This window comes from Salminus brasiliensis, chromosome 21 (genome assembly GCF_030463535.1).
Source record: "Salminus brasiliensis chromosome 21, fSalBra1.hap2, whole genome shotgun sequence".
NCBI lineage: Eukaryota > Metazoa > Chordata > Actinopteri > Characiformes > Bryconidae > Salminus > Salminus brasiliensis.
In genome coordinates, this window is record NC_132898.1 from 28199004 (window position 1) to 28212109 (window position 13106).

The 13106-nt window shown below is 45.1% G+C and overlaps 2 protein-coding genes and 10 non-coding genes across 12 annotated transcripts in view; 6 read left to right on the top strand and 6 right to left on the bottom strand.

Moving 5' to 3' along the window:
• glt8d1 (glycosyltransferase 8 domain containing 1) lies at positions 1 to 11741 on the bottom strand. Its single transcript, XM_072665851.1, has 10 exons — positions 11354 to 11741; positions 10563 to 10646; positions 10376 to 10474; positions 10085 to 10292; positions 3508 to 3616; positions 3338 to 3422; positions 3137 to 3249; positions 2787 to 2953; positions 2172 to 2284; positions 1 to 916 (listed from the first exon to the last, which is right to left on the bottom strand). Exons 2-10 carry the CDS (start codon positions 10576 to 10578, stop codon positions 732 to 734), a joined length of 1095 nt encoding a protein of 364 aa, XP_072521952.1. The 5' UTR covers positions 10579 to 10646; positions 11354 to 11741; the 3' UTR covers positions 1 to 731.
• On the bottom strand, positions 4167 to 4238 carry trnae-cuc (transfer RNA glutamic acid (anticodon CUC)). Its single transcript has one exon. It is a non-coding gene; the product is annotated as a tRNA-Glu (tRNA).
• On the top strand, positions 4890 to 4961 carry trnae-cuc (transfer RNA glutamic acid (anticodon CUC)). Its single transcript has one exon. It is a non-coding gene; the product is annotated as a tRNA-Glu (tRNA).
• trnae-cuc (transfer RNA glutamic acid (anticodon CUC)) lies at positions 5456 to 5527 on the top strand. The gene has a single exon. It is a non-coding gene; the product is annotated as a tRNA-Glu (tRNA).
• On the bottom strand, positions 5649 to 5720 carry trnae-cuc (transfer RNA glutamic acid (anticodon CUC)). Its single transcript has one exon. It is a non-coding gene; the product is annotated as a tRNA-Glu (tRNA).
• Positions 6079 to 6150, top strand: trnae-cuc (transfer RNA glutamic acid (anticodon CUC)). The gene has a single exon. It is a non-coding gene; the product is annotated as a tRNA-Glu (tRNA).
• trnae-cuc (transfer RNA glutamic acid (anticodon CUC)) lies at positions 6772 to 6843 on the top strand. Its single transcript has one exon. It is a non-coding gene; the product is annotated as a tRNA-Glu (tRNA).
• Positions 7215 to 7286, bottom strand: trnae-cuc (transfer RNA glutamic acid (anticodon CUC)). Its single transcript has one exon. It is a non-coding gene; the product is annotated as a tRNA-Glu (tRNA).
• On the bottom strand, positions 8280 to 8351 carry trnae-cuc (transfer RNA glutamic acid (anticodon CUC)). The gene has a single exon. It is a non-coding gene; the product is annotated as a tRNA-Glu (tRNA).
• trnae-cuc (transfer RNA glutamic acid (anticodon CUC)) lies at positions 8550 to 8621 on the top strand. Its single transcript has one exon. It is a non-coding gene; the product is annotated as a tRNA-Glu (tRNA).
• Positions 9433 to 9504, bottom strand: trnae-cuc (transfer RNA glutamic acid (anticodon CUC)). Its single transcript has one exon. It is a non-coding gene; the product is annotated as a tRNA-Glu (tRNA).
• Positions 11639 to 13106, top strand: part of spcs1 (signal peptidase complex subunit 1) — a 2594-nt gene continuing 1126 nt past the window's right edge. The window contains exons 1-3 of the mRNA XM_072665852.1: positions 11639 to 11933; positions 12866 to 12925; positions 13017 to 13103. Of these exons, the coding sequence (XP_072521953.1) occupies positions 11898 to 11933; positions 12866 to 12925; positions 13017 to 13103 (183 nt within the window). The 5' untranslated portion in view covers positions 11639 to 11897. The remainder of the gene's footprint in view (positions 11934 to 12865; positions 12926 to 13016; positions 13104 to 13106) is intronic.

Below are 13106 nucleotides of genomic sequence, written 5' to 3' on the forward strand. Positions count from 1 at the left end.
TCCAAAGGATTACCAATTTTATTCAATGCATAATAACAGTTTGCTTCCCCTAAATACATGTTAGAGCAAGAGGAAAGTAGCGCATGGTAGCAGATTTTGCTCTGGAGTTTTTTGTACAAATGAACAAAAAAAGCAAGAACACAAAATACATGCATGCTTTTACTTTATACTGTAGTGAAACAAATTAGGAAAAATATGAAATGTTAAATCAGACACAAAACATGGCAGCAGTGGTTCTGTTCCGTGATTGGAAAGCCACACACAAATCAAAAGTTAGTGTCACGGGTCACAGGGTCAGTGTCAGAACTGTAAGACAATAAACAGGAGCAAAGTAGTGGGTTAAGAAAAACCTAATGCAAAAATTCAATTCTGTACCTTTCCTATTGTTACACATCCTGTACACCGATGTGGGCTGAGGTAGCATTTTAGTGGAGTTTGCATCCCAGGTTTGATTCTTTAAGTGACTTTTATCCCCAATCCCCAAGCTAGAGTGAAAAGGAAAAGGCTGATGTAGTTACAAAACTAATTTTCTAAAGAAAAGGTCCATTCTGGTTGGCATCACTCAAGAGGCAGCGGTCTTACCCTATTCCTGTCGTTGCCTTATGGGGCTTAAAATACTCTGTAGAATTGCAAAATACTGTACAGTAGACTAGATCTTCTGATGCAAGAAAGTAGGTCGTCCTAGTGAGCGATGACTGTTGTGCAAACTGTCCTTGTAATCAAATCCAAGCTTATTCATCCCCTGAGTGTCTTCTAATTGGATGGAATTTCCCAGTGGGATCTGGAATGTACCACTTGTCCCAAATGTCAGAGAACGAGGAGGTTCTGCCCCAGGGTTTATAATGTCCGTTCCAGTGGAGTAGTTTGGCAGCTTTGACAAACTGGGCCGAGTAGCGATTTCCAGCTCCGGTGGTTCCTTTTATATAAAAATAAAACAAATGAAAAAAATCCATGTTAAAATGAAGTAAATGAAGCCGTTTATGATCAACATACATTAAAAGGCTTTGTGATCGTCACCCAATCTAACTGTATTCGTGTAGATGTAAAAAGACCAGAAGCACATGCGAACATCCTTCAAGCATTGGGGATGGGTTAGTCCTAAACAGTGGGTGAGAACTGGGAGAATGTCTGGCGCAGTGTAAGGTAAAGGGTCTGACTGGTCGAATTTGCCCGACTGGCCCTAGTGACCAAATACAAATCCTGCCTTGCTGCCAAATATCATGTTTTAGTTTTCTACAGTCTAGTTTTACACAGCATGGGACTTCTGACCACAGAGCAGAAAAATCACTGGCCATCAACATAGTTCATCATTTCTCTGCATTTCTAACATGAAAAAATGACTTGGTTCAAAGTTTGTTTCCTTAGTTTGAGCTACAGCTACGATGCTAAGCTAGCTAACAAGGTATGAAGGCTTACCGCCAACAATTAGCATCACGCAAATCGCCTGCCTTAGGGTGTGTTTATACTTTTGGGTTCCCTCGGTCCGCACCCAGGACTGTTATATATATATATATATATATATATATATATATATATATATATATATATATATATATTAGTGGACACACCTTGGTTTAACATGTCCCTTTGGTCACATTATTTTCATGGGTACCATCATTTCTGTCCAGGCCTGTTTAATGGGTTTACTTTTTGAAATAATTCTGTTGAAGCCTGGTTCAAAATCAATGTCGGATTTTCATTCGTTCATTTTCATCTAATTTTTTGTATTATTACTTTTGTCAGATTCAAGTTATTTCTGTGACCATTGTGGATTTTTCTTTCATAAACCGAGGGGTGCCAGCAATTTTGTCCACGTCACATTTCTGCAAAATAGCAGGACATCAGTTCTTTTACTGTGTACCGTGCAGGAACACCTACAAAGAAGACACCGTTCCAGTAGGAGAACGGTTTTAGTGCCATGGAAGCGATAAGTCGAAGCAGTTACATGACAAAAGTAACCAATCACGCAACCCCACATGTCGTGGCGCTGAGGGCGGATAGTTTCCACGCCTGCAGTGGACGGCACTAGAGTTCACTAGACGTGAACCTCAGGCCACCGACTTGAGGAGGACCAGAGATGGGTGCACTGGACCGCTCCCAGGCTCAAAAATCAAGCTTTTGCACTAGAACCCAACGATGCACTCAACTGAGAGGAGACTACAACTTATTACCAAGGTGTCGGACGTGCCACATGGGGTCAATGCTGGAGTGGTGCTTGTAGAAGACAATAAGCAGGGGAGACGTGGTGATGCTGTCCGCTAGAGTTTTGCTGTAGAGGTCTTCCCTGAAAGGACAGATTAAAAGCGAATAGGCAAGACAAATCAGACCTCGTCAACGATGCAGTGAAAACCCACAAAAATGCTGCATACGCTATATGGACAAAAGTATTGGGACACCTGCTTATTCACTGCTTCTTCTGCAATCAAGGGTGTTACAAAATAAAAAAAAAATAAATAATAATAAATGATCCTGCTTTTGCTGCAGTATCTGTCTCTACTGTCCAGGGAAGAATGCTTTCTACTAGATGTGCTGTGAAGCATTGCTGTGAGGATATGATTGCATTCTGCAACAAGAGCATTAGTGAGGTCAGGATGTTGGATGATCACCACCCACCTTATCATCATCAACTCCCAAAATATTGTATAAAGCACCAACCTTCAATCCAGAGAGCACAGCTCAATACTGGCAGGGCTTTATGCCCCTCTAGCCCACACCTGGCATTAGGCATGAGGCCAATAGTGCTGTGCTGTGCTCACTAGAAGAATTTTTGTAGTTCTTTCACTCACTTGACATTGCGCTCCATCCACTGTTCCAGCTGCCTGGTGATGTTCTGGTGTTTCCATTCAGTTAGGTTGGCCACGATGACCCCAGGATTGAAAGAGCATGTGTTTGCCCTCATTCCAAGCTTCTTAATACCCTCTTTTTTGAAGTCCAGAAAGCCGATATAATTGTTCTGTAAAATACACAAGCATATTAGTTGTGTGTGTATGTGTGTGTGTGTGTGTAGTCAGCATACGTTCATATCTATGCACACTCTTGTATACTGAAAGACCTCTGGTTATTTTCCACCAGTTAGGTTTGTGTTTAGCATCCTTGGAAACTGAGCTGCTTCTTCATTCGTTTTCTACATATTTACCTGGTTACCTGCTCCTCTAACGATGCCTTTAGAAGAGGCAGAGTCACAATCTTCTGAAAAAGCAGCAGCATGTCCAGGCTTCAGACTGGTCTCAAAAAGTTCCTGGATATCTCCTGCAACAGCAGATATGTAATTCGTTTGCTCAAGAAGACTATCAGCAAGTCTGTGGGGTGGTCATACACCTGCAAACCGGACACCCACCTTGTACAATGACATCATCGTCCAGGTAAACGGCTTTCTCCGCTTCGGGTAAGAACACTGGCATGTAGAATCTGGCAAAAGTCAGCTGAAAGACAACAAGGTTAAGTTGGAAAATGCATATTCCCACGATATAACATGGTCAGCATGTCAGAACTGACGCGTGTGGTTACCGGTTTCAGCAAATCCGCCTTCTGTGGATCATCTGGAATCTTGCCTTCAAGGATCTTGGGCTCGAATGTGATGATTTTGTGTTTGATGTCTGTCTTGCTCAACCAAGTCCTGAAAAGAGACAGGGTTCATGAAAGATCACAGTTTTATCGCCTACACTAGATGTCCAAAAGTTTGTGGACACTCCTTCTAATGAATGCATTCAGCTACTTGACTTTAAGTTGCACTCATTGCTGACACAGATGTGCAAATGCACACAGTCCCTGTAGAAAAGCACTCTCTGGAGCAGATACACATGAACCTATTGGCACCATGCTGCCTAATGCCAGACGTGGGCTAGAGGGGTATGAAGCCCCCCAAGCATTGAGCTGTGAAGCAGTGGAACTGCTGTGTTCTCTGGAATGAAATCATTCTTTATTCTTTTTTTTATTACTGTTTTATTCTTTTTTAATAGCTTTTTTTTTTACTTATCTTTATTTATTCCTTATTATTGTATTGTATTACTGTGCTGTATTGTGTACTTGCTACTGGCTGCTAAATTTCCTTCAGGATCAATAGAGTATCTATCAATCTTTTTTGCTGGAAAGTAGGGCAGTCTTAAACTCACAACCTTAAATAGCACCAACTGCTAATCTGCAGAATTAGTTCTTAAAAAGTCTTGTTCCCTGACCGGGAATCGAACCCGGGCCGCGGCGGTGAGAGCGCCGAATCCTAACCACTAGACCACCAGGGAGCTGGGTCAGTGGAGGGGCAGCAGCTGTCTGTAACCTGAGAATGTATGTAGAAGATGACCCACTGACACTGAACTGTGAGGCTCCCTGATTGGTCTAAAGCAGCGATTCTAAAATTCCTGGAAAGTCACTGTCATGCTTACTTTTGTCTACTTTCTGAATTTGTGGCACGTTCACTCAGAAACTCCAGCAGTGCACCCAACAATAAAGGTTGCATGAAGCTCGTTTTGATCTTCTGCTTATTGCATTTTGTTTTTCCGAGGTAAACCGAGAAAGTTGTGTAAAACCCTGTAATATTACTCTACCGCCCCAGTCCACATGCTTCTTTACGTTTTACTGAGGATTCGTTTTTTCGTAGTGGTGTCTCAAAGCGCAAATTCCACTTCCTGGCTGTAGGGGGAGCCCAAAAGCAAGAAATACTAATCCTCGTGTAATACCACTTTAAATCCCACTGACCTAGAGAATAGTCCACTGCAGGGTTTCACACCCACCCACTCAGTCACTCAACAAAATCACACCTGATTGGTCTAAAGCAGCGATTCTTAAATTCCTGGAGAGTCACTGCCCTGTACTCACACACTTCAGTCTCCGTGGGTCAATCTCTACATACATTTTCAGCTCACAGACAGCCAATTCCCCTCCACTGACCCAGCTCCCTGGTGGTCTAGTGGTTAGGATTCGGCGCTCTCACCGCCGCGGCCCGGGTTCGATTCCCGGTCAGGGAACAAGACTTTTTAAGAACTGCTGCTGCTACTGGATTGAGCTCTGCAGCAGATGAGCAGTGGGTGCTGCTTAATGTGGGAGTTTAAGACCCCGCTACCCTCATGCTAGTTTAGTCCTTGTCAAGAAGTATTGCCAATAGAATAGGACTCTCTGGAGCAGATAAACACAGACCTATTGGCCCTATGCCTAATGCCAGGCGTGAGCTAGAGGAGAACTTCAGATGAATCAGGTGGGTGGATTATAAATAATTTGGAGGTGAATTGGCGAGGCTAAATTGCCCCTAGGTGTGATTGTGTTGAGTGAGGGGGTGGGACAACACTACAGTTCAACACTATTCTAACTAGCTGAGGTTTTTCCTGGGTAAATAGCAAAGCACTTTGTAAGTCGCTCTGGATAAGAGCGTCTGCTAAATGCCATAAATGTAAATGTACAGTGGGTCAGTCTCTACGTGCCATTCCAATCTCACAGGCAGCTGATTCCTCTCCGCTTACTCAGATCCCTGGTGGTCTAGTGGTTAGGATTCGGCGCTCTCACCGCCGCGGCCCGGGTTCGATTCCCGGTCAGGGAATAAACCTTTTTAAGAGCTACTGGATTTAGATTGAGCAGTGGGTGCTACTTCAGGTGGGAGCTTAAGACCCCTCTGCTGCAGAGCTAAAACCAGTAGCAGCAACAGTTCTTAAAAAGTCTTGTTCCCTGACCGGGAATCGAACCCGGGCCGCGGCGGTGAGAGCGCCGAATCCTAACCACTAGACCACCAGGGAGCTGGGTATGTAGATTGGCAGCAGCTGTCTGTGGGCTGAGAATGTATGTAGAGAATGACCCACTGAGACTGAAATGTGAGAGTACAGGGCAGTGACTCTCCAGGAGTTTAAGAATCGCTGCTTTAGACCAATCAGGGAGCCTCATGGTTCAGTGTCAATGGGTCAAACTCAAACTCCTGTTTTCTCCCACCTCCCAAAAAACCCACATGTGGGAGGTGAATTGGCGAGGCTGAATTGACCCTAGGTGCGATTGTGTTGAGTGAGGGGGTGGGACAACACTACAGTTCAGTCTCAGTGGGTCTTACTCTACATGCCGTTCTCAGCTCACAAACAGCTGTTTCCTCCCCACCCACGCAAATCCCTGGTGGTCTAGTGGTTAGGATTCGGCGCTCTCACCGCCGCGGCCCGGGTTCGATTCCCGGTCAGGGAACACGACTTTTTAAGAACTGCTACTGGATTTAGCGCTGCAATCAAGGTACCATGAAGCTTGTATTTGAACTTCTGTGTCCAAATGTTTGTGGACACACCTTCTAGTGAACACATTCTTTAAGTTACACCCATTGCTGACACACACACATACATACACACATATATATATATATATATGCATGCACTCAGCTTGTTTAGTGTCAATAAGTATTATCAATAGAATAGGACTCTCTGGAGCAGATAAACACAGACCTATTGGCCCTATGCCTAATGCCAGGCGTGGGCTAGAGGGGTATGAAGCCCCCCCAGCATTGAGCTGTGAAGCAGTGGAACTGCTGTGTTCTCTGGAATGATGGTTGGTGCTCAATCCAATACTTCTTGGATAAGCTGAGGATTTGGGGTGGTGATGGTCAACCAACATCCCGAACTCACCAACACGCTTGTCGCTGAACATCATCAAATCCTCACAGCAATGCTCCAACATCTAGTAGTAAGCCTTTCCTGGACAGTAGAGATATGGAGCCAGTCACTGCCCTGTACTCAAACACTTCAGTCTCAGTGGGTCATCCTCTACATGCCATTCTCAGCCCACAGACAGCTGCTACCCCTCTGTACACCCAGATCCCTGGTGGTCTAGTGGTTAGGATTCGGCGCTCTCACCGCCGCGGCCCGGGTTCGATTCCCGGTCAGGGAACAAACCTTTTTACTGGTACTGGTTTTAGCTCTGCAGTAGATGAGCAGTGGGTGCTACTTAAGGTGGGAGTTTAAGACCCATCTACCGTCCTGCAAATCTAACACCCCTTTTATTTTGGACATGGAGAGATTAAAACTAACTTCTTGTCACTGAACACCATCAAATCCTCACAGCAATGCTCCAAAATATAGTAGAAAGCCTTTCCTGGACAGTAGAGATATGGATCCAGCTTCAGTCTCACTTGATCCATCAACAGAAGTCTCTGATTGGCTGAATCAGGTGTTATATTTGCAGGAACGTAGAGGAGTTTTAACCTGCTCATCTGCTGCAGAGCTAAAACCAGTAGCAGCAGTAGTTCCCAAAAAGTCTTGTTCCCTGACCGGGAATCGAACCCGGGCCGCGGCGGTGAGAGCGCCGAATCCTAACCACTAGACCACCAGGGAGCTGGGTCGACTGAGGGGCCGCAGCTGTCTGTGAGCTGACAAAGGCATGTAAAGGATGACCCACTGAGACTGAACTGTGAGGCTCCCTGATCGGTCTAAGGTAGTGATCCTAAAACTCCTGGAGACTCACTGACCTGCACACTTTCATCTATTTTCTCTTTTCATCACAAACACACGATGTTTCTGAACATGTGGCACGTTCGCTCTGAAACTCTGGCAGTGCACCAACCAATAAAAGGTAGCATGAAGCATGCATGACGTTTAATGAGTCTCAAAGCACTAATACCATTACCTGGCTGTAAGAGGAGTGCAGGAGCAAGAAATTCTTGCATAACACCGATTTAAAGCCCACTGATATAAAGAATAGTCCATTTTTTGGGAGGGGGAGGAAACTGGAGGACTAGGAGGAAACCCACATGAACATGGGGAGATCACAACTAACTCCTTCCAATTTCTGGAGAAATGATCCAACTGACAGCTCCAGACCCTTAAAGCTGCACCACCATGCCACCACCTCTCAAACTACATCCATTACAGTCTAACAATACAGTTCTCCAGATACAAAGGATCCTACCGGAGTAGGTTCAAAATGGCACCAAGCATTGCTGCAAGTTCTCTTTAGACTCCTTACAGGGCCTGGATAGCTCAGTCGGTAGAGCATCAGACTTTTTAATCGTGTAAAAACTCAGTTTTTCCATTTGAGAACATCTGTGATCTTTTTTTTTTACTACCATGAGAAACTATGTACTCATGTTTTTCACTCAACTTTACACCTGTGGAATGTGACGAGACTATAAACGTGATTTGATTTGGAATATGCTGCAATTATTTCTAATCCATCCTTCATGTTCATGGTTCATGTCTCTCATCCCAAAAAATGGACTATTCTTTATATCAGTGGGCTTTAAACCAGTATTATGCAAGAAGTGGCACCTACTGCTCATCTGCTGCAGAGCTAAAACCAGTAGCAGCAGTAGTTCCTAAAAAGGTCTGTTCCCTGACCGGGAATCGAACCCGGGCCGCGGCGGTGAGAGCGCCGAATCCTACCCACTAGACCACCAGGGATCTGGGTGGGTGAAGAGGAATCAGCTGCCTGTGAGCGGAGAATGTATGCAGAAGATGACCCACTGAGACTGAACTGTGAGGCTCCCTGATTGGTCTAAAGCAGCAACGAAGAGCCACTGCCCTGTACCCATACACTCATACTCTACATCCATCTGCTTCTCAGCTTACAGACCGCTGATCCCTCTCCACTCACCCAGATCCCTGGTGGTCTAGTGGTTAGGATTCGGCGCTCTCACCGCCGCGGCCCGGGTTCGATTCCCGGTCAGGGAACAGACCTTTTTAGGAACTACTGCTGCTACTGGTTTTAGCTCTGCAGCAGATGAGCAGTGAGTGCTATTTAAGGTGGGAGTTTAAGACCCTGCTACCCTACTGCAAATCTAACACCTCTTTAATTTTGGACATGGAGAGATTAAAACGAACTTCTCACAGACAGTTTCTGGAGAGAGGATCTAACTCTCAGCTCCCAACTCCAGATTATTTCACATTATTACATGAAGAACTTCCTGAATTTGTGGCACATTCACTCAAACTCCGGCAGTGCACCCAACAATAAAGGTAGCATGAAGCTCGTTTCTGATCTTCTGTGCATTACATACACTATATGTCCAAACATTTGAGGACACTCCTTCTAGTGAATCCATTCAGCTACTTTAAGTTACACCCATTGCTGACACACACACACACACAGCTTGTCCTGCCCCTGTCGAGAAGTATTGCCAATAGAATAGGACTCTCTGGAGCAGATAAACACAGACTTATTGGCCACCCAGCACTGGGCTGTGAAGCAGTCCAATACTTCTAAGATCAGCTGAGGAGACAGGGTGGTGATGGTCAACCAACATTCCGACATCACCAACACCCTTGTTGCTGAACCCCATCACATCCTCACAGCAATGCTCCAAAATCTAGTAGTAAGCCTGTATCCTGGACAGTAGAGATATGGATCCAGCTTCAGCCTCAGTTGAAGGATCAATCTCTCTGATTGGCTGAATCAGGTGTTAGATTTGCAGGAACGTAGAGGAGTTTTAACCTGCTCATCTGAGCTAAAACCAGTAGCAGCAGAAGTTCCCAAAAAGTCTTGTTCCCTGACCGGGAATCGAACCCGGGCCGCGGCGGTGAGAGCGCCGAATCCTAACCACTAGACCACCAGGGATCTGGGTGGGTAGAGAGGAATCAGCTGTCTGTAAGCTGAGAACGTATGTAGAGTAAGACCCACTGAGACTGAACACCGAAGCAGAGTATATGAAAGGTTTTCTGGTATCCATGGTAATCAGTCAGCAGCCTGTGAAAACTTTGTTCAGTGGTAAGAGTGCTGGCCTACTGATCACAAGGTTGTGGGTTTGGTACCCATATCCATTAAGGTGCCATTGTTAAGGTCCTTAACCCTCTCTGCTCCAAAGGGGGGCATAGCATGGCTGATCATGACCCCAGCTCTGACCCCAGCTATCTAAGCTGGGGTATGTGAACAGAACAATTTCTTGGGCAGGCGTGGGACCAGAAGGTCATTGGTTTGATCCCCAGAACCAGCAGGAAAGTGGAGCAGGGGGATTGAATGACTAGTGCTTTCTCCTCCCTCACCATTCACAGCTGAGGTGCCCTTGAGGAAGGCACTTAACCTGCAGTTAATCCCCAGGCTCTGGGTGTGCTTTCTCACGGTCCTAATCACTTGTGTGTGAGTGTGTATTCACTGCCATGGACAGATTACACGCAGAATGCGTGATTATTCTCCTTACCGGAGATGCTCCACAGACTCGTTCAGGGTGACTATGTTGAAGACCACGTTGGCTTTGCTGTTTTGGTTCACGCTGTTCATGGCAGCCACAGCGGCCCCCAGCCTCTCCTCTGCGGCTGTGATGACCACAGGGATCTCTTCCCCAGTCCTGACTTTGCGATCCGAGAAGAATCCAGTCTCGAAGGGCAGTATCATACCTGGTACAGCATCTATAAGGAGCAGATCCAACAAAGTCATGCGTCTGAAAAGAAATATAGACAAAGAAACGCCTCGAGGTGAAAAGAGCTCCTACCTGTATTGTCTTGCTTAAGGAAATCACTGAGATTCAGTAGATTTCGATGGACAATGATCAAAAAGGCTATGGACAGCAGCACGAGGATGACCACGTTCACTGAAAGACAAGAAGAGCCGAATGAACTCGACGCCACCTGAGAAACTGGGGGGGAGGGAAAAAAAAAAGACCTTCTCGAATCGTCTACCTCTACGTAGCGTCATGGTCCTAACCGTTGCCTTTCACTTCTCAGACGGGACACCGCATCACCTCTGCACCTCTCTGTACAGTTCTGTAAAACAAGACCACCACCCATCAGAACACCTCGACTTCAACTTCTGAAGACATATGCACATGCATCATGTGTCTAAAAGTTTGTGGACACCTGCACTGTCTTCCCGCTCCCTCTTACCCCAGAAATCAAGGTTCGGACACCCTCTTGCTGCAGCAACAGCCTCTACTGCAGCAGTGTGTACACACTGTACTGCAGCACAGCACAGCACAGCACTGCACTGCAAACCTACTGTAAACTCTTCTGGGAAGGTCTACACTAGATTTCGGAACACTGCTGCGAGGATTTGACTGCATTCAGCCCAAAGAGCATTAGTGAGGTCAGGTACTGATGTTAGACATCACCAATGCCACTCCAAACTCATCCCAGAGGTATTGGATTGGGCTTCATCACCCCAGAGAACCCAGGTGCACGCCTCTGCAGTCCAATATTATTATCCTAATATAGAGGGGGCTTTAAGCCCCTCTAGCTGATGCTGGGCCCTGGGCATGCTAACCTTAGGCCTGTGTCAGCAAGATTTAGCCAAAACTGCCAATCAGAAGAGGTGTCTGCATACTTTTCGGCATGCATACCGTCCAAAACTGATACTAGCTGGGAGATCCATCAGCAGCCATCAGTTCAGAACAAGTGCGTGTATTCTCATAACGCACTGAAACTGGAAATACAGGGGCAATATGTCCACCTTTCGAGCTACTTAACCAACCTACCTATCTATCTATCGATCTGCCTGCCCGTCTTCTCAGGGCTGCTTCAGCTCCTCATCCAAAATGCCAACTCAACATCAACAAGTCAAAGAAGCGGACAAGCACGCTGCCCTTTTTCCTGAAGAAATCAAACGCCGCAACGGCAAATCACAGACTTCTATACAATCTCCGACGACGTATCATCCAATATACAAGCTAATCGTCCCATCCTTATTGTTTACAGATCAGTAACATCCGCCTACGTCCGCTAGTGCAGACCGCCCCCATTCGCCTTAAATGAAACGTATTAGTCGTCCATCTCGCTGCCAGAGAGAAATGATGAGTTTGTCCTGGATTGTATCAATTAAATATGAAATTCCTTCTTTAATCCGTTAGTCACAGACTGATCTTAATGTGTATTAATCTGCAGACTAAGCCGTTGTTGTGTTTTGCGCAAACGCAAATTGCTCTCGGGGTCCTGCGGAGATCTACGTGCACCTTTTCGAAACAGGAAATCTCACATTTATATTAGTTTCTCTTCAAATCGTTTATTTGTCGTTATTTCACGATGTTGCCCGTGTTTAAAACGATCCCGACGCATATGGTAAGTCGTCCTTTTTAATGCATAGCTTTACTGTTGCTCTGTAGCTTTAGCCGGATAGCGCTAATGCGCTTCCGCGTAATGGAGAGACCGTTAGCAAGGGGGTATCTAGCTAGCTAGCTAATGCTAACTGTTAGCATAAGCGAATTACTCAATTACCGCGTTAAATGCGGGTTAAAATAATCGATCATTCAGCAATATCCTAAGTTATCAACAGTATCATTAGTACTGGACTGCACTTTGCATCACAACCGGCCCATATCCTCTTAGTTGTGCTGGCATATGGACGGAAAGGCTGGTCTCCGGGGATGCCCTATAAAGTGCTATGCGAATTAAAGGGGAACCTTAACTGCTGCCTAAAAGTTCTGTACAATTCATCATTGTCATGTAAACAAATGTGTCTAGGTTTGTTTTGGTGTTAAGTGGTTAATAGAGGAGAAACTTAACAGCCTGGGTTGCTCTATAGCGGCGGCGATAGGAACCAGGGGTCTCAGTGTTTACAGTGCAGAGATTTTTTATTTCTATTTATTTATTATTATTATTTTGCAGTGCAGGTTGACTGGTAAACCTACCTACATATAATCTAAGCCTTACCTGCAATGTGGATGATTGTGTTATTAACATGTAGCCTGCATGTACTGTTGTTCTATAAATTAATTTTCCAAAAATTAACGCAAAAACTTCCATAAAACAATGTCTCAAGCTTCAGACAGTGCATTTTAGTCATTTTTAGGGCATAACTTTATGTAATGTAGCTTTTGGAGGCATTTAAACTCTTCAGACATCTGGTTTCCATCAGTTCAGATCATTAGTTAGGTTTTTTTTATTAGAATGATGCGGTTCACGTCCTTCTGAATGACTTAACTTACAGCCTTATTCTTGGATTATGCAAAAAGTTTGGTGGAAAACAAATATTATGAATTTGTTTTATTTAGGACTACAAAGGACAGAAACTTGCAGAGCAGATTTTCCAGGGTATCATCCTCGTCTCTGCGGTAAGGAAGTTATTGGCTCTTACTGCATCTTATTTAGACATCTTTTGCAGCCCTTAACTTTTCCTTTTTTCCCATTTTTTTTTTTTTGCAGGCCATTGGATTCATTTACGGTCTTATCATTGAGCAGTTTGGCTGGACTGTTTATATAATGCTAGCTGGATTCATGGTCTCTTGTTTGGTA

Bases quoted from the DNA above. Each gene is read 5' to 3' on its own strand.
- glt8d1 (XM_072665851.1), bottom strand. The intron at 10,293-10,375 runs GTAGGAGCTCTT...TGCTCCTTATAG, and splicing joins CCTTAAGCAAGACAATACAG to ATGCTGTACCAGGTATGATA. The intron at 917-2,171 runs GTAATAAGTTGT...TTTATATAAAAG, and splicing joins GTGGCACGTCCGACACCTTG to GAACCACCGGAGCTGGAAAT.